At 38.7% G+C, this 20,677-nt stretch overlaps 2 protein-coding genes across 2 annotated transcripts; both read left to right on the forward strand.

Moving 5' to 3' along the window:
- Positions 1 to 344: 344 nt before the first annotated feature.
- LOC142165843 (uncharacterized) lies at positions 345 to 1,088 on the forward strand. Its single transcript, XM_075224221.1, has one exon. The coding sequence runs from the start codon at positions 345 to 347 to the stop codon at positions 1,086 to 1,088; it is 744 nt and encodes a 247-aa protein (XP_075080322.1).
- A 2,685-nt stretch (positions 1,089 to 3,773) lies between these two features.
- Positions 3,774 to 4,166, forward strand: LOC142165844 (uncharacterized). Its single transcript, XM_075224223.1, has one exon. It carries the CDS (start codon positions 3,774 to 3,776, stop codon positions 4,164 to 4,166), a length of 393 nt encoding a protein of 130 aa, XP_075080324.1.
- Positions 4,167 to 20,677: the final 16,511 nt, after the last annotated feature.

Consider the following 20,677-nt stretch of genomic DNA (forward strand, 5'->3'; position numbering starts at 1 on the left):
CAGTTGTCCATGGCCTTAAATAACCACCCCAAGGAATATTGCCAGCCAACACGAACATTAACCCCAAGGAGCAAAACTCGAATCAACTGATGGTAGCAAGTCTCCGGAATGGGAGAGATTTAGACAAGGAGCAAGAAGTTGCTCAATCCAGAAGAGAGACTACACCAGCCACTCCAGTTCCATTAGAGATAGATGGATCAGCAGAACTCACTGAAGTGGTGGTTGAACAGGCTTAGGTTGATAAGGGTAAGGCTAAATAAAGTGAACAAGTTGCAGAACATGTGGTACCTCTTGTGCCACAAAATTCCAACAAAGAACATCCTGCAAGCAGTGGACAAAGAGTGATGCCTGCACCATTCCCTCAGAGACTAGCAAAACAAAAGAAAGAAGATCAATATAGGAAATTCATGGAGATGCTTATTCAATTGAATATCTCTCTGATGAATGCTTTGAGGGAAATGTCAGGCTATGCAAAGATGATGAAGAACCTGATGTCACGGAAATTTGACTTTCAGGACCTTTCCACAGTAACTCTGACACAGACATGCAGCGCGGTAGTAACAAGACCCATGGCTCAAAAGATGTCTGATCCAGGTAGCTTTAATATTTTGTGCACTATTGGGAGTTATGCTTTTGCAAAAGCATTGTGTGACTTAGGAGCCAGCATAAACTTGATGCCTTTGGCAATATATACAAAACTGGGCATTGGCAGAGATAGACCGACTTCGATGCTGTTGCAACTGGCTTACCGCACGGTTAAAAGACCAACGGGGATTCTTGATGATGTGCTGGTACAAGTGGGAAAGTTTGTATTCCCTACAAACTTCGTTATTCTGGACTGCCAGGTAGATGGGGAGATACCCATCATTATGGGGAGGCCATTCTTAGCCACTGGGAGAGCATTGATTGATTGTGAAACTGGGGAATTAAAAATGAGGTTGAACGATAAAAAAGTAATATTCAACGTTCAACAATCCATGAGGAGACCCAGTGAATATGCAAATTACTCACTAGTGGATGTTGTGGATGTGATCCTGCATGAAGATGATGAGACCCTGAACGCCAAAGATCCATGGGAGCTTGCTTGACAAATTTAGAGGAGATGAATGGTGAAGGGTTGGCAGAGTGGGTCATGGCACTCAAAGGCCAAGGATTCTGGAAGAGGGAACCTCAGTTCGAGCCCCTTTATTTAGAAGAGAGAGCTACACCACATGCAAAACCATCAATAGAGGAACCACCACATCTGGAGCTAAAACTGCTTCCAGCCCACCTCAGGTATTTTTCTTGGGTCCCAATTCTACTTTGCCTGTTATTATATCATCTGGTTTGCTAGCTATGCAAGTAGAACAATTACTGCAGGTGTTGCAGGAATGCAAAACTGTCATTGGTTGGACCATGGCAGACATAAAGGGTATCATCATGGCCTTCTGTAGGCACAACATTTATCTGGAAGAAGGGCACAAACCTTCCAGGGAACATCAACGAAGGTTGAACCCGAATATGAAAGAGGAAGGGAAAAATGAGGTAATCAAGTGGCTGGACGCGGGCATCATCTTTCCCATCTCTGACAGCAATTAGGTAAGCCCCGTCCAATGTGTACCGAAAAAGGATGGAATGACAGTTGTACAAAATGAGAAAAACGAGTTGATCTCAACTCGTACAGTCACAGGGCGGCAGATTTGCATGGATTATAGGAAATTAAACGCAGCCACCCGAAAAGACCATTTTCCCTTGCCCTACATTGACCATATGTTGGATAGGTTAGCCGGGCGATCCCATTTTTGTTTCTTGGACGGATACTCGGGGTACAATCAGATCTTAATATCCTCGGAAGATAGAGAGAAAACGTCCTTCACATGTTCGTATGGCATCTTTGCCTTTCGGAGGATGCCCTTTGGATTTTGCAATGCACCTGCCACATTCCAGCGGTGTATGTTAGCCATTTTCACCGACATAGTCAAAGACATTATGGAGGTGTTTATGGATAATTTCTCTGTGGTAGGGGATTCATTCGAAGATTGTCTTCACAACCTTACAAGAGTGCTCAAACGATATGTGGAGACAAATTTGGTGCTGAACTGGGACAAGTGCCATTTTATGGTACAAGAAGGCATAGTGTTGAGGCATAGAGTGTCCAAAAAGGATATTGAAGTAGACCATGCAAAAGTTGATGTGATTGAGAAGCTCCCAGCACCCACTTCAGTGAAAGTAGTGAGAAGTTTCCTTGGGCATGCTGGATTTTATAGGCGGTTCATCAAGGATTTTTCAAAAATGCTAACCCCTTATGTAAGCTGCTTGAAAAAGACCAACACTTTATGTTTTCTAATGATTGCAGGTTAGCATTTGAAGAGCTGAAGAAGAGATTGGTGACTGCACCCATCATTGTTGCACCCAATTGGGAGCAACCATTCGAGCTGATGTGCGACGCCAGTGATTCTGCTATAGGAGTGATTTTGGGGCAGCGCAAGGAGAAAATTATGCACCCAATTTACTATGCAAGCAGGACGCTTAGTGGTGCACAATTGAACTACACAGTCACGGAAAAGGAAATACTCGCTGTAGTGTTTGCCTTCGACAAATTCAGGTCATACCTGATTGGCTCAAAAGTTATTGTTTATAGTGACCATGCAGCCATTAGGTACTTGATAGAAAAGAAGGAGTCAAAGACCCGCTTGATTAGCTGGGTTCTGTTGCTACAAGAATTTGACCTAGAGATTCGTGACCGAAAAGGGACAGACAACCAAGTATCAGACCACCTTTCGAGGTTGGAAGGGGAAGAAAAGAGAACGGAGGTTGAAGATATCATTGAGACATTCCCAGATGAGAAATTACTTGTTGTGACAATGGAGGAGGCACCATGGTATGCTGATATTGCTAATTACTTAGCATGTGGTATTGTACCTCATGATCTCTCCTTAATTCAAAAGAAAAAAAATTCCGTGATTGTCGGGTGTATTACTGGGATGAACCTCTATTGTTCAAAATATGTGTTGATAACATGATCCGGCGATGTATCCCCGAGAAAGATCAACCCTCTGTTTTGAAAGCTTGCCATGCTTCGCCATATGGTGGACACTTTGGAGGAATTCGGACAGCAACAAAAGTGTTGGAATCAGGCCTGTATTCGCTTACATTGTTAAGGATGCCCATGCTTGGGTCAAAAGCTGTGATGAATGTCAAAGTACGGGCAACATATCCCATTATCATGAGATGCTAATGAACATAATCCAAGAGGTGGAAGTATTTGACATGTGGGGGATCGACTTCATGGGGCCTTTCATCAGCTCATACGGTAACAAGTATATACTGGTTGCCGTTGACTATGTCTCCAAGTGGGTCGAAGCAGTTGCTCTCCCAACTAATGATGCGAAAGGGGTGACCAGTTTCCTAAAGAAAAATATGTTCACACGTTTTGGCACCCCCCCCCCCCATCCATAATCAGTGATGGTGGCTCTCAATTTTACAATAGAGCGTTTGCACGCCTGTTGGAGAAGTATGAAGTTCGCCACAAGGTAGCCTCACCATACCACCCACAAACAAGTGGGCATGTGGAAGTGTCCAATAGGGAAATCAAAAGTGTCCTCTCAAAAATAGTGAATGCAACAAGAACTGATTGGGCAAGAAAGCTGGATGATGCATTGTGGGCATACCGCACAGCCTTCAAAACTCCAATTGGTAAGTCACCATACAAGTTGGTATTTGGAAAGGCATGCCCCCTTCCGGTTGAGCTCGAACACAAAGCACTGTGGGCATTGCGGTAGTTGAACTTAAACATGGAGACAACGGGAACCAACAGAGTTAATGGGTTGCATGGGCTTGAGGAATTTCGGTTCCAGGCATTTGATAGTGCTAGACTATATAAAGAAAGGATTAAACTGATGCATGACAAGCACATCTTGGATCAGAACTTCAAACCTGGAGAATTAGTGCTGCTATATAACTCAAGATTGAGGTTGTTCCTGGGTAAGTTGAAGTCCCGATGGTCAGGACCATTCAGAGTGGTACAAATGTTCAAGAGTGGAGCTGTGGAGATTGAATCTGAAGATAGGACGAACAAATTCACAATGAATGGGCAGAGGTTGAAACATTACCTTGGAATGATTGAACAAAAAGGGGACATCGTGGTGATAACATTGGAGGAGCCCCAATACACAAATGAGGAGTGATGACATGAGCCTGCGTCGTGCTACGACATTAAATCAGGCGTTGCGTGGGAGGCAACCCGTGTTTTCTTTTGTTTCTCTTTTTGTTTTGATGTTGTGCATGAAACTAACCCTTTTATTAGTGTACATGGCAAGATTGGTGCATATTGGGAGAATTCGGGGTCAAGAACCAACTCCAGAAAGGTTAAAAAAAAAGAGGAAAAATAAAATAAAATAAAATAATTCTCGGAAGCCTGTGACCGCGGCCCGGGCGCGACATTTTTGAAGTATTCTATTTTTGTGCCACCGCGACCGCGGTGAGACATCAGTCCGGGCGCGGTAAATCACGACTATTCTGTTTTGTCATTCTTCTTTCACCGCGACCGCGACACGGGCGCGGTGAATTACAAGTCTTCTGCCCGCTCAGGTAAGTTTTAATTAATTTTGTTACTTTATTTTATTTTTTATTTTTTATTTTTCTCTTTCTTCTTTTTCTCTTCTAAACCTAACCCCCCCTCCCCACTCTTTATTCTCACTCTAAAGCCCTAACTCCATGCCCCTTCTTCTTCTTCTTCTTCTTCTTCTTCTTTCCATCTCTCACAAACCCATTTCTCTCCCACACACACTTTTGACTCCCTCCTCCCCAACCTCCATTACACTCCAATTCTACAAGAACCAGTTATGTCATGATTTCCTTCTCTCTTCTTCTCCCTTTCTATTTTGCAATTTTAATGTTTGAGTTGTTGTAGTATCTATAGTTAAATTTTTGGTTTTTTTTTCTTCTTTTTAGTGGGTAATATATAAAATCAGTAAGACTTCCCTTTAATCAAGGGATAATCAATCAATGGTAAAAGTAGTAAAGATACTTAAGGAAGGAAATCGAGTACGGCTTAAGTACAGAGTAGGTAATTAGGGGTGAATGCACAAGAGTTTCAGTTAAGGAAACAATCGGTAAGAATCAGCAAAATAATAAATAAGGAAAGAAGTTCAATCAAACCAAGTAGAGAGGTAAGAATCAAAAGTTTTGTTAAGGAAAAGAGTTCAAATCAAACCAGGAAATAAGAACTTCAGAATAATCAAGTGTTCAATCAAAGATAAAAGCACGTAAAGAGTCAGCAAGTTTCGCAGACAAAATAAGGTAAGAATTGAATAGTCAGGATTCGACACGAAACAAATTAGTAAATCAAGAAAACAACACTAATTTAAGGAGAAAGATATAAGTCTTAACATGAATAGTCAGAATGAACACAAACATATAGAATTAGTAAAAGAGTTGAACTAAGAAACTCAGTAGAGGCATATTAGGATAAGAAAATCACGAGACATTTAAATGGCTAAAGAGAAATCACAAGAACCAAGGCAAGAACACAGTCAATACACCAGTACTCAGAAACCAAACAAATGATGTCAAAAGTTAGGGCTTTTAGTATAAACGAGTTAAGTTTGTAGCAAACTTATGAAATCAATCAAAACACATAAGAAACAGAAGATCAAACACTCAAAAATCATCAAACATTTTGGAAAAGAAATTTCCGGAAACCCTAGTTTAGAAAAAATGAAAAATATTCAAAAATCACACGATTCTTGTAAAAACCAAAAGGCTCTTGTAAAACTCATATGAAATAGGTCTAAACCATTTCAGATCTATACAGATCTAAGAAGTTCAGAAGAGAGAAATTAGGATTTCGAGAAGAACAATCACAGAGATGAAGAGTCAAACCTAGAAACCCATAGATATAGGAATATCTCACTCGGAATCGAACTAGGACAGCCTGAAACAAGCGAGAATGGACATAGATGCAAGCAAACTAACTCTTGTCCCTTGAGGACCCTGAATATGGTGATACCAGTACAAGAGAGGCTACTAGAGGCCTGGGGGTGGTGAGTAACCACCATAGATAGCCATAGATGAGTGATGGTGAGGTCCGATTAGGATATTTGAGAGAGGAGAGGGATTTCAGGGCGGCGAACGGTGGGAAATGAAAGGGTTTGGGGGGTCGTTTGGGACTAAAAAGGGAAGGGGCTAATTGTGGTCGTTAATCTCTGGGTTGATCATGATTGTGCTTCACAAAATGGACCTGGTCCATGTCTGAGTTCTTTTGTCAGTCTTCAAAACTTCACCTGTTCTTGGGCCAACGAATTCTCCCTTTTTGATTATGACAAACTCCGTGCTTTTTACTTACTTGGATCCTATAAGAACTTAGCTTAACCATCAATATAAATTTTAGACGATTCACTTATCATCAAGGACCAGGTTAATTAGGTTATAAATATCACTCATTTAGAATATGTTAAGCACAATATCTCTTTCCCCTTTTGGCATCATCGAAAAGTTGCATACAAAGTGTGAGTCCCAGATTTTAATAAATACTCATGGCCACTTGGGCAACTGCAAGTGCAATCATGGATCAATCATCAGTAATCAAGCAAATATATTTAAACTATCAAGGAAAGATTAACATTGAACAAGAGCAAAAATAGTAGATATCATTGATAGAAGATATGTTGCTACCACAATCCATAACCAGAAAGCAAAAAACATTTAAAACATGAGCAAAAAGAAAGAAAAATCCCTAATCCGAGTCACTGAAGGTGCTAGACAGGTTCATGAGATAAAGACTGGAATTCCTAAGGCTTGGGGGAGCTAGAGGGTTGGTTTTGGGCTTGGAGACGATTTAGCATATTGTGAAGAATTCCATCATTCTTCTCATTTTCCTTGTTGAGCTCAGTTCTGAGAGCATCTCTCTCAGATTCCACCTCTGCCACATGAGCCTTTAGCCTAGCTATCTCAGCATCTTTGGGCTTCACATTCCTGAATAAGAGCCCTGACTTTACTATTGATAGGAGTCTTCTTAAATGAACCATGTTCATTTAGGATGCCATTGACTAAATAGTCACAAGAAAGCAGTGTATTAATGCAAAAGAAGTCCTTGCTTGATGCCATTTCCCATTTCTTCAGAGGCACATTGCACCTATCCAGAACCGTAGTCAGAATAAAGCCATAAGGGGGTAGCATGAGCCTTGGAGCCATTGATGACCCTGTCCAGTAGCTTGATGATGAATGCAGGCCAATTAATTAGCCTTCCACTTTCCAGGAACTCCATCAGAACTAAGTCCATATAATTTGCAATATGCCTTCTCTCCTGCCTGGGCAGTAGGCACTTGTTGAAAAACTCAAAAATGACTTTGTGTTGTGGCCTCATTTCACTCTTCTGAATAGCCCTAGCCTCATTCACATCTACAGCATAACAGAACCTCCTGGTAATTTCAAGGGCAGTAGGAAGGGAGTCTAGACATGGCCACCTTTGCCTTGTATAGTCATCGAACCCTTTAGAGGGTATGCCAAGTATCTCACCTAGCTTCTTTGCATCAAAGGTCACGTGAACTCCTTTCACCAGGCTGCTAACTCTGTCATCCTTAACCTCTGCATTTGCCATGAACTCAATGATATTATTCCTGACTAGCCTTCCATCCATCTGAAGGACCATGTCCTTCCTGCCCTGAGCAGCTAGGGCATCTACCAGTCTCATCATTCCTGGTTCCACCAGGTCTTTCAGCAATCTACCCTTCAAAAAATTTCTTTTGCCAAACATGGCAAGCTTGTCTTGTTCACCATCAGACTCATCTTCTTCTTCTTCACCACTCCACTCCTCATATTCAAAAATTCTAACTTGTTTACTTTTCACTGCAGACCTTGTCCTCTTGGCTAATGAAGGTTCAGCAGCCTCAGACACAGAGGAAGACTTCTTGGAAGAAGTTTTGTGCTTTTTGGGCTTGGGGGTCTAAACCTCCACTGTTGTAACTTTCTCCTGATGGACCTGGTCCATCTCCTCAACTTCCACAGCTTCTGAGGACTCTGCAACCTTCCATTTTCCTTTATCCATTCTTTTTTTCTTACTTTCAGCTAAAGTCTTTTGAAGATCACTCTCACTCTATTTCACCCTACTTCTTGTGGCTCTTCCCTTTGGCAAATAAGTTTCAGTAGGTGTTGGGGATAAAGCCTTTCTTTTCGTAGAGGGTTTAGGAGCACTGGGAGATTTTGGTGTAGGAGTTCTTCTTTTCTTTGGATCATAACTTGCCCCAACCTTTTTCAACAGGTCTGCTAGGGTCTCTTCAGTTGATGAACCAGGTTCATCTCCTTATGTGCTTAGATTAACTAACCCTTCAGCAACTTCACCAGAACCACTTTCCCCTAACTTATTGCCACTCTCTTCAACATTTTCTTGTTCAACCCCACAGATAGCAGGTACAGACAAATCAGCAGTGGGTTAATGATCAAACATTCTTTTCCCTTTTTCCCTCTCGTCACCACATGCACCCTCTATCTCTTTTTCCTTTTCAGATTTCTTTTTACCTCCACTCCTTCGTAACTCAGGTAATTCCACATCCTTGATAGGCCCAACCTGAACAAACCTAGTTTTTAAATTCTCAGTCAAAGAAGAACTTACCTTAGAAGGGGATTCTTGAGCCTTCTCCAAGTCAGAAGACCCAGGTCTTTCCCCCTCACTAGCAGATTTGTATGACTCAGAATCAAAGTTAGAGTCAGAGTCTTGGACCTGAATTGCCTTCAATTTCTTTGAAAGAGCCCCAAAAGCTACTGTTTTTCGAGCAAGCATTTTTACCCTTCTCAGCCTGGGTTTGGGAGATGTGCTAGGTGGAGAAGGGTAGATGAATTTGAAGGAGTGGGTAGTGGAGAAGTTCCAGGGTTGTCTTGTGGGTTTGTCATTATCGCTGATTTCTTGAGAGAATTGGTGAGTTAGAGCTTTGAAGAAGAAAGCAAGTGAAAGTGAAGAGGGGTTTTTGACGGTTTAGAATTATGAAAATGGCAGGAGGTAATGATGTGTATTTAAAAAGAAATACACATTTAATGTATAACGACAACTTTAGCAGTGGTCAACTAGAGGTCTAATCAACCTGAAATTTCAGGTTTGAATGAACGGTTAGGCTTCCCTAGATTTTAGGGAATTTTTGTGGTTTACAGTTCTAAGGCTAACGGAACTGGTTCAAAAACAAACGGATAGAATTTTCTAAGGATTTGAACAATTGTAGGACTTCTGCTCATGATTTAAATATTTATATTTCTAATTATGCAGAGTATAAAAAATATACATTAGCATTCAGATGAACCCATACTGATGAACCAGGTTCTTTATTTAGAATTCTCTTGACCATGCCTCAATTTACCATAATAGAGAAAATTTTGTAAGAGATCAGTGAGTCATATTAACACATGTCACAGGAGTATACTAATTATAGTATGAAGCTGAGTAAAAATTAATCTAGATATTTACACAAGTTCAGATTTCCTAGCCAATTTTTTTTTCATTTTTCATATTTTTTTCATTGTGTATTCTAAGCTGGTCCTATTAGGTGATATTAATCATCCCAAATTCCAACCTGTTCCTCTCAAAGTTTTCTCTATTCAGTGCTTTAGTAAAGATGTCAGCAATTTATTTATCAGTAGCACAGAATTCTATGGAGATCAATCTTTTCTCATAGTTATCTCTTAAGAAGTGGTGTCTAACATCTATGTTCTTAGTCCTCTTATTATGAACAAAGTTCTTTGTCATACTTATAGCACTAGTGTTATCACAGAAGATAGGAATGAAACCAACTTCAATGCCAAAATCTATTAACTGTTATTTGATCCACAGCAATTGAGCACAACAAGAGGCAGCAACAACACATTTAGCCTCAGCAGTGGATAAGGCCATTGAATTCTGCTTTTTAGTGGCCCATGATACAAGACATGAACCAAGAAAATGAGCCATACCTAAGGTGCACTTTCTATCCACAAGGAAACCTGCATAATCAGCATTAGCATACCCTACTAGATTGAAATTACTACCTTTAGGGTACCAAAGACACAGATCAGTAGTGCCTTTCAAATATCTTAGTATCCTCTTGACAGAAGTCAAGTGAGATTCCTTTGGATTAGCCTGAAAACGAGCACAAAGCCCTACACTAAGAACTATGTCAGGTCTGCTAGCAGTAAGATACAAAAGTGAACCAATCATACCCCTATACAACTTCTGATCAACAGATGAACTGGGTTCATCTATGTCTAATTTAGTGGCAGTTACAATGGGGGTGTCTATTTTCTTTGATTCATCCATTTTGAACTTTTTGATCAACTCTTTTGCATATTTCTACTGATGGATCATGATTCCATTTGGGTTTTGTTTGATCTGTAAGCCTAAGAAAAAGTTAAGCTCACTCATCATACTTATTTCAAACTCACTCCCCATTAATTTGGCAAAATCCTTACTTAGTTTGTTAGTGGTTGCCCCAAAAATTATGTCATCAACATATATTTGTACCACAAGAAGATCCTTACCTTTTCCCTCAAGAATAGAGTACTGTCAATTTTACCTCTTTTGTAGCCATGTTCAAGCAGGAATTTGGACAATCGTTCATACCATGCTCTAGGAGCCTAGTTGAGTCCATAAAGAGCCTTGTCTAATTTGTACACATGTTTAGGACATTCCTTGCTCTCAAACCCTAGAGGTTGTTTAACAAACACTTCTTCTTTTAGGTAGCCATTCAGGAAGGCACTTTTGACATCCATCTGATAAAAAGTGAATTCCATGAGTGCTGCAAAGGCTATGAGGAGTCTTATTTCCTCCAGTCTTGCAACTGGAGTAAAGGTCTCATCATAATCTATACCCTCCTCTTGGCTATAACCTTGGACCACCAGTCTTGCCTTGTTTCTTATAACTGTTCCATCTTCGTCAAGCTTATTTTTGAAGACCCATTTTGTGTAAATTATTGATTTGTCCTTGGGTCTTGGAACTAGATGCCAAACTTGACTTCTCTTAAACTGATTGAGTTTATCTTGCATTGCATTTACCCAATCTGCATCCTGCAAAGCCTCAACAATATTTTTAGGTTCAATAAGAGATAGGAACACATCAAAAGCACACAAATTCTTTAATTGTGATCTAGTTTTAACTCTAGAGGTTGGATCAGTAATTATGTTCTCAATGGGATGAGAACTTTGATACCTGTGAGGTTTCACAACCAACTGATTTCTACTTGATATTTCTCCCATGTTTTGTTGCTGAGGAACAGGGTCATGAACAGGTTTCTTTAGGCGATTGGTTTTAGTTCCTCTTTGATCAATTTCCCTTGTCAGGTTGCCCTGGATGGAAGAACATGTTCCATCACATGTTCCTTCTTTTGGTGCCACTTTAGCTTGAGCTGAGACTTCACTCAAATCTTTTACCAGCCCAATAGCTTCATCTTCATGTTCCTGTTTCTCAGAAAGAATGTTAGTTTCATCAAAAACTACATGTACACTTTCTTCTATACACAAAGTTCTTTTATTGAACACTTTATAAGCTTTGCTATGTGAAGAATATCCCAAGAATACTCCTTCATCACTTCTGGGATCAAACTTTCCTAGGGAATCCTTTCCATTATTGTGCACAAAGCACTTGCATCCAAATGCCCTAAGATGGGATATATTTGGTTTTCTCCCTTTAAGTAACTCATAGGGAGTCTTCTCTACAAGAGGTCTAGTCATACATCTATTAATGATATAACATGCAGTGTTTACAGCCTCTGCCCAGAAGCTATAGGGCAGTTTACTAGAAAGAAGCATAGTCCTAGCCATATCTTCAAGAGTCCTATTCTTTCTTTCAACTACTCCATTTTGTTGAGGAGTCCTAGGGGTAGAGAAATTATGATCTATACCATGCTCATCACAAAATTCAGCAAACTTAGCATTTTCAAATTCAGTTCCATGATCATACTTGATTGATGCAAGTTGATTACCTAGTTATTTTTGAGTTTTTCTAACAAAGGCAGTAAACATGTCAAATGTTTCATCCTTAGATGTTAAGAACAGTACCCAGGTAAACCTAGAGTAATCATCAACAAATACCATCACATATTTCTTACCACCTCTGCTCAATGTTCTCATTGGACCACAGAGATCCATATGCACAAGTTCCATCGTCCTGGTTGTGCTTACCATTTTCTTGCTTTTAAAGGATGATCTTACCTGCTTCCTCCTTGCACAGGCCTCACAAACTTTGTCTTCCTTGAACTTGATGTTAGGTAACCCTATCACCAAGTCCTTGGAGACTAATTTGTTGAGTTGATTCAGACTTACATGACCAAGTCTTTTGTGCCACAGGAAGGGATCATTGTCCAACACACTCACGCAAGTGAGTTCATTTTCAGAAAGGATGGACAAATCTACAATGTAAATATTGTTAACTTTTTTTCCATACAAAACAATCTTGTCAGTGGTAAGATTAATCACAAAGTATTTGGTAGAGGTAAATGCTACAAGGTTACCTCTGTCACACAGTTGTGATACACTGATTAGGCTATATTTCAAGCCATCTATCAAGTAGACATTCTCAATGGAATGTAAGTCTGTCTTACCTACTTTTCCAACCCCAATAATCTCACATTTCTTCCCATTTCCAAAGGAGACATTACCTCATTTTAAGTCCTCAAGTGAAAGGAACTACTTCTTGTTTCCAGTCATATGTTTTGAGCAGCCTCTATCCATGTATCATATTTGGCTACTTCCCTTCACTTGGATCTGCAAAAAGAAATTAGGGGTTAGTCTTAGGAACCCAAACTAGTTTGGGTCCCTTTCTATAGGCAAAGGGATAAATTAAATTCCTTTTAACCCACCCAGGCATCCTATTTTTCTCTTGAACAAAGGTTTTGTTCTTTTGACTTGTCTTTTCTTTTGCATTACATTCATTTTTGTAATGACCAGTTTTGCCATAGTGTGTGCAGATTTTGTTTTCAGGAAGAGTGATGTACTTGCTCTTGGGGTCCTACTTTGGTGCTTGGATCTCATATCCAAATCTTCTTTTGTTGCTAATGTGATGTTCTTGTAGCCAGGATAGTGCATCAGAAGCCTTATTCCACTTGGAAGTTCTGTCTAGTTCATGTTTTACCTTCCCTAAGTCTTATTTTAAGACTCTTATCTGCTCATCTTTCTTGTACAATTCATCATTCATTTTTCCTAGGTTTTCTTCTAAGGTGATATGTGTGTGATCAGCTTTCTTCTTATCTGTTCCTAATTTCAGTTTTAAATTTTCAGACCTAAGTTCTAGGACACTGGTGTCGAGTTCAAGAACCTGATTCTTCAACTCGGCATTTTTATTGTCACTCTCATTAGCCCTAGATTCTAGATTTTTGCACTTGGCTTTTAAGACCACACACTCCCTAGACAGCTCTTCCTTCTCATTGTTAATTATCTCAGACTCATCGATGAAGTCTAGCAATAGTTCAGACAACCTTTCTTTAGACAGAAATTTAATCTTGTCTTTGAGATGAATCATACTTACCTCTTGTTCATCATCTGATTCTCCGATGGCCATAAGTGCTTGTTCATCTCCAGCTTCATCTTTTGAATCCTTATCTGATGTTTCTCCCCAAGTAGCAACCATAGCCTTTGTTGATCCTTTGTTCCTTTTAGGTTGAACTTGTTCCTTTTTCCTGTTCCTTCGTTCAGCCCTTTCTTTCTTCCATTCAATTTCCCACTGAGGATAGTTCTTGATCATATGATCAGTCTTGCCACATTTGTAGCAACCCTCGTTGGACTATTTCTCAGGAGCCCTTGGTTTATTGAAGGTTATATCTCTTGAAGAACCCTTTCCTCTCATTAGGTAATTTTTGAAATCCCTTGTGATCATGGCCATTTCATCATCCTCCAGATCTGCACCTTCAGCTATTCTGAGAGCTAGACTCCTTTCCTTCTTGGGTGCATCCATTTTCATGGTTTGCCTTCTCAATTCATAGGCAGTAAGATTTCCAATCAGTTCATCCAACTTGAGAGTAGCAATGTTCTTTGATTCCTGAATAGCAGTGATTTTGCTTTCTCAAGTCACTAGTAAGACCCTTGTCAGGATTTTCTCAACCCTGTCTTCTCCAAGGATAATTCTCCCAAGAGATTTAAGTTCATTTGTTAGTGTTGTGAACCTTGTGTACATCTCCTGGATAGTTTTTCCTTCCTTCATAGTGAAATTCCCATATTGAAAATATAGCAGTGTTCCTCTTGATCTTTTTACTTGAGGAGTTCCTTCATGAGTCACTTGTAAAGTGTCCCATATCTCCTTAATAGTGGTACAACTTTGAATCCTGCTGTACTCGTCTGGACCCAGTCCACATACAAGCCATTTCTTGGCCTTGGCATTCTTTTCCCATTTCTTCAAATCTTCAGCAGCGCAGTCAGCTCTTGTCTTTGGCACGTCCACTCCTTCAACATTCTTCTTTGTAGTAGCCAAGGGACCATCAATAATTATGTCCCAGAGTTCATAGTCTTCTCCTACGATGTGATTTCTCATCCTATTCTTCCACTAAGAATAGTACTGACCGTTAAAGATTGGATGCCTAGCAGTGGATTGCCCTTTCCAGTTTCCAGGTGGTGCACTCATCTTAATTTTTTCCTAAGGTGTTAACCTCTTCAAGGATAACCCGCTCTAATACCAATTGATGTTCTAAACGTCAATACCACACAAGAGGGGGGTGATTTGTGTGACACCCAATTTTCGCTTAACTGAACTATAGAAGGACCTGGTTCTTCTATGTGTTCCAACTACTACTGTTTGCAGAATAATAAATAAAGAAAATAAAGAACACAAAGATTTTTACGTGGAAAACACCTGACTCAAAAAGTTGAAAAACCACGACCTACTACTCAGTAGGATTTTCCCAAACTTCCACCAAAATCACTGAGCCAAAATAGCATTTACAAAACTCTTTGTAAACCTAAGGATTAACTCTAATCCCGTTGTGGCACACAGCCTCAACTGTTGCGACAACTTCAAGTTAACTGTAACTTGAACACTCTAGGTACCTAATACAATTGCTTCTATGAAAGCTGAAAGGTACAATGTAAAATCACCTACTACAATTGAACTAGAATAAAAGATAGACACTTGGAACTGGTTCTTCTACCTTATTCAAGTAGCTTAAGGATTGGACGCTTGAATCACACATAAATTGCTTGCAAAATCGCCTTGATCTTTTGCTCTCAATTTAAGTTTAACTTCTGTTGATGTGCATTACCTGTAAAAAAGAACAACAATGATATTTAATAGGTTAGTAATAGAGATTTGCTGGGATACAGATGCTACTCTTCTATCGTAGAAGAGTTCAAGTTGATCTCAAATTCTAACACTATCATCTTCCTAAATAGTGTTCTCTTCATGTAAGGAGTCTTCCTCTCCTTATCCAATATGCAACCTTTTCGATCAGTTCAGGAGATATTACTTCTGATAAGTTAGATTTATCTCCTTCACGTGCATCTCACATGTTTGGGTTGATCATGACTGTGGTTCATAAGATGGACCTGGTCCATGTCTGAGTTCTTTTGTCAGTCTTCAAAACTTCACCTGTTTTTGGTCCAACACTAATTAAAGAAAGAAAACACAAGATTGTAAGCAAGATATTGTGCAGTTTCCAGCCTTGGCTTGCAGCCCGCTAGAATAGCAGGGATCACAAGTAGCAAAAAGAGCAGAAAGAGAGCCTTTTTAGGATGTAAAATATAGTAGTTTTGAACTATGTTCATTGTCCAGAAGTTAAAATAAGAGGGAGTTTATATAGTAATCAAAAGCTTAACAAAATAAGGTAAGAGATCAATTAAGTAGAAATTAGAGAAATTCATGGAATCAATCACATGTAAAATCAGTAAGACTTCCCTTTAATCAAGGGATAATCAATCAATGGTAAAAGTAGTAAAGATACTTAAGGAAGGAAATCGAGTACGGCTTAAGTACAGAGTAGGTAATTAGGGGTGAATGCACAAGAGTTTTAGTTAAGGAAACAATCAGTAAGAATCAGCAAAATAATAAATAAGGCAAGAAGTTCAATCAAACCGAGTAGAGAGGTAAGAATCAAAAGTTTTGTTAAGAAAAAGAGTTCAAATCAAACCAGGAAATAAGAACTTCAGAATAATCAAGGGTTCAATCAAAGAGAAAATCACGTAAAGAGTCAACAAGTTTTGCAGACAAAATAAGGTAAGAAATGAATAGTCAGGATTCGACACGAAACAAATTGGTAAATCAAGAAAACGACACTGATTTAAGGAGAAAGATATAGGTCTTAACATGAATAGTCAGAATGAACACAAACATATAGAATCAGTAAAAGAGTTGAACTAAGAAACTCAGCAGAGGCATATTAGGTTAAGAAAACCATGAGACATTCAAATGGCTAAAGAGAAATCACAAGAACCAAGGCAAGAACACAGTCAATACACCAGTACTCAGAAACCAAACAAAGGATGTCAAAAATTAGGGCTTTTAGTATAAACGAGTTAAATTTGTAGCAAACTTATGAAATCAGTCAAAACACATAAGAAGCAGAAGATCAAACACTCAAAAATCATCAAACATTTTGGAAAAGAAATTTCCGGAAACCCTAGTTTAGAAAAAATGAAAAATATTCGAAAATCACATGATTCTTGTAAAAACCAAAAGGCTCTTGTAAAACTTATATGAAATAGGTCTAAACCATCTCAGATCTATACAGATCTAAGAAGTTCAGAAGAGAGAAATTACGGTTTCGAGAAGAACAATCACATAGATGAAGAGTCAAACCTAGAAACCTATAGATATAGGAATATTTCACTCGGAATCGAACCAGGACAGCCTGAAATAGGCGAGAAATGGCCATAGATTCAAGCAAACTAACCCTGGTCCCTTGAGGACCCTGAAGATGGTGATACAAGTACAAGAGAGGCTACTACAGGCCTGGGGGTGGTGAGGAACCACCATAGATAGCCATAGATGAGTGGCGGTGAGGTTCGATTAGGGTTAGGTTTGAGAGAATTTGAGAGATGAGAGGGATTTCAGGACGGCAAATGGTGGGAAATGAAAGGGTTTGGGGGGTCGTTTGGGACTAGAAAAGGAAGGAGCTGATTGTGGCCGTTGATCTCTATGATCAACGGTCGAGATTAAAAGGGTTTGGGACCGGATCGGGTATTAGGATTTGGGCTGGGTAAGTTTAAATTGAAATTGGGCTAGTGTTGGGTTGAATTAGGACCAAAATTGAAATAAAATAGACTAGATTTTAAATAGCCACTTTTAATAACTACATAATTTATAAAAAATAATAAATGAGTTCCAAAAAATATTTGGTATAGTAAAATGATTTTAAAATAGTTATTTAATATTTTAAAAATATAAAAGACTATTTTATGCATCAATAATGTAATTATGTATTAATATGGGCTATTATTGCAAAGATGTGCAATTTAGCCTAAAAACGTAAATGCAATTATAAAAATACACTAAAAATATTTAAACACTATGTTGGCATAAATAATGAATTTAAATGGCTAAATCACCACAAAAGGATATGAAGGATAATTATTGGATATTTTATAAATAAAAAAGAGAAGAAATAAATTGATTTGGAGTTTTTAAAATTATAGAAAAATTATAAAAATGCTTATGCATGCTTATAACTATATATGTGCTATTTTGAAAGTGTACATATGTATTAAAAATATATGAGGAAAACTTGGGTATCAACATGGGGGACGGTTGTTATTGTTGTACAATTGTATAAATTTGTTTGATGTTTATGGTTGCTGTTAATTAACTTCGACTTGGATCGAAGACGGACACCTCTCGACGGGTCTCTTGAGGGACTTAAGTCGAACAAAAAAAATTCTGTTAGTTAGTGTATCAACTCCCCTATTGGTTTTTCTTTAAACCGCGGTTCTTTTCCAAGGGTTTCCATTTGAACGGGTATAGTTAGTTTTTTTTTTAGTTTAGGAATTTTTGGGCGAAAAAGAATAGAGATTGATTTAATGTGACACTTAGGCTCATTAGTTGACTCTATTAATAAAGCCTTAAATTGTGTATTCTTGAGTTGGCTTAAGTACCTTGAGCAGAGTGTCTGATGGTCCTAACTGAATTGAGTCATGTGCCATGTGTGAATGAGGCTTTGTGTATTTTATGCTAACACTCAATGCCTAGAACTTGCCCTATGTGTGTGTATAAAGCGAAATGGTAGTCTTAATTGGTCTGAAAAGTGATATAGGCGATTTCTTGTTGAACCTATCTATATATGTTTTCACCCACCTGATTGTGTATATCATAGTTAACCCCTTTGAGCATGTAATTCTGTTTCTTTGGCAACCACATTACAAGCCTTACCTAAGTTGTGAATTGTCTATCTGGTTGAACCCTATCACCTCTTAGAAGCACTTGAATTGTAATGAATATGGAAAAGTTAAAGTGTGGGGGTGGTTGGTTGGGCTTTTGAGTGAAGCTAATGAAATAAGGAGAAAGGTGCACTGTGTTGGAAAAAAAAATAAGAGCCACTTGAATTGAAAAAAAAATTACTTGCTAAGTGGTGACTCTTGATGTAAGTGTGCTTAAAGAAATAGGGGGTTTAACTCAATGATGTAAAAGTGGAATGAAGATTTGACAAAGGTATGGGCTTAAAAGTGAAAGATGTATTGAAGTGCTTAAGGAGGTATAGTCACTATACCCATATGTATCCTACCTGTTCCGCAGCCAACATTACAACCAAATAAAGTCCTACTTGATTCTAGATCAAATGAGCTCGATTAGTCGAGTATTACGCTACGGGCAAGCCTATGGTGCGTTGTTTGTGGCATAAGAATTTTTTTCCTGAAGGTAAGTGAAATCTTACGTATTTGAATTCATCAATGTGTGAATTATAATGACCATGACACAAGTCTCTTTTGTGGTGAGTAGACACGTGATTCATGAAGGGAAGGTAAGTCTAGACTTCTGACTGGGAGTATGAAAGCCGGTTAGGGATATTACTTGGCTAGAGAGAGAGAGTCCACTATTGCGGCTGGGAGGTTATGCTAAGGTAGTCTATCTATGTGAATTATTCTTAGTATAAGGAGTAGGGAAGTGACCCAGTGATGATTAGGCCTATAAAGTGTGGTTTTGTTGCTAGAGGACTAGCAACGGTTCAAGTGTGGGGTGTTGATAGTAGCCTATATTATGCGATGTAGATGTTATTTATGCTCTAAGTTAACCATAGTTTATTGATGTTTTAAGTGCTAAATGATAACAAAATTCTCTATTTGAGATTTTTATGATTTACAGGAACTACTCCGAGTTAGGAGGAGGATATAGAGTGTGGGGTCAAATATGTAGATACAAGGCCAATCGAGAAGAGCCCGGATGAAAACGAGCAAGAAAAGGCGAAGAAAAACTGGGCAACAACCCACCGCGACCGCGGTTGGGCCGCGGCTGGAACGCGGTGAAAGAAAAGCAAAAAACAAAAAGTTTAAAATGACCGCGGTCGAACCGCGGTTGGCCCGCAACCACGGTCGATCTGGAAAAGGCCAGGAAAGTTTAAGGGCTAAAGTGTAAAGCGTGGGAAACTTATCCTAACCCTATATAAACTCAACAAACTCGCTCAAGTCAAGGTTAAGCTTGTTTTTAGACTCAATTGGAGGCATGAACAAGTATGAGAAGATCAAGACACCATTAAAGTTTTTCAATCCTCTTCTTGTTATTATTATTTTGTGAATTACGAATGATTTTATGGTTTTATCTTGTTTTACCATGAGTAGCTAAACATTTAATCTAGGGTTGATGGAACCAATTGTTAGATGAAGTTTTGATTTAGTTTTGTTATAATCGAGTCGAGTTTATTATATAATTGTTCAACTATATTTTATATGGTGATTAATTGAATAAGCGCTTTATTAATCGTGTCTAACTACCTTGTGTTGCTTGAGAAAGAATAGTAGGTTAGATTGTTGTTGAACAACACCACTTTTGGGTAATTGGAAAGATTCATTACTAGAATTTAAAAGTGGGGTTAGAAATAACGAAACTTTGGTGGGATAATTTAGAGCTGCATAAATTATCAGCTAGAGTAGTTCGAGAGAATGCTCTAGTAAATTATCGTAGTTGATCGAAAGATAATTGCGGTAGCCCATAGCTCATAATCCTCATTGAGTATTACGGCGAGATGATAGCAAAAGAGTTAAGAATTAATCTAGCAATTGGGGAAATCAATACCCTAGATCTTTTTACCATTGAATTATCTTCAATTTGGAATATTGTTAGTTTTAAGATCATTTTACTCTAGTTAAACAAATCCCAATATTTATTGATAAAAATCTTGCATCCGGAATTTGTTTGAGCTTGTACTCGCATCACTAAGAGTTGTAATAAATAGGTTAGTTCCTTGAGGATTTGACTCCGGATTTGTAAACCGGATTATATTTGCAACGACTGCTTTGTTTTTTATAAGGCATAGTTGGGCGTGATCATTGGTGCAGGCACCATCATAAGAATCTGACTGCGAGCCTGTTCATAAGACTCATTGAGCCCCACGAGAAACTGTAGCAGCTTCAATCGTTCCATGAAAACAATAAATTCACGTGACTTAGCACAATCATACTCAGGAATTGGGGCTAAACAATCAAATTCTGCCCATAACAACTTCAATTTCAAAAAATATGTTGCTATTGAGCTGGTTCCCTAACTAATCTTAGCAATTTGCTGATGGATCTGGAAAGTCCTAGAACAATCTATCTTATCAAATCGCTCCTTCAA

This window comes from Nicotiana tabacum, chromosome 11, assembly GCF_000715075.1.
Source record: "Nicotiana tabacum cultivar K326 chromosome 11, ASM71507v2, whole genome shotgun sequence".
Lineage (NCBI taxonomy): Eukaryota > Viridiplantae > Streptophyta > Magnoliopsida > Solanales > Solanaceae > Nicotiana > Nicotiana tabacum.

What these genes read in the sequence shown, in the direction of transcription:
- LOC142165844 (XM_075224223.1), top strand. Translation starts at nt 3,774, where the DNA reads ATGGAGACAACGGGAACCAACAGAGTTAATGGGTTGCATGGGCTTGAG.
- LOC142165843 (XM_075224221.1), top strand. Translation starts at nt 345, where the DNA reads ATGCCTGCACCATTCCCTCAGAGACTAGCAAAACAAAAGAAAGAAGAT.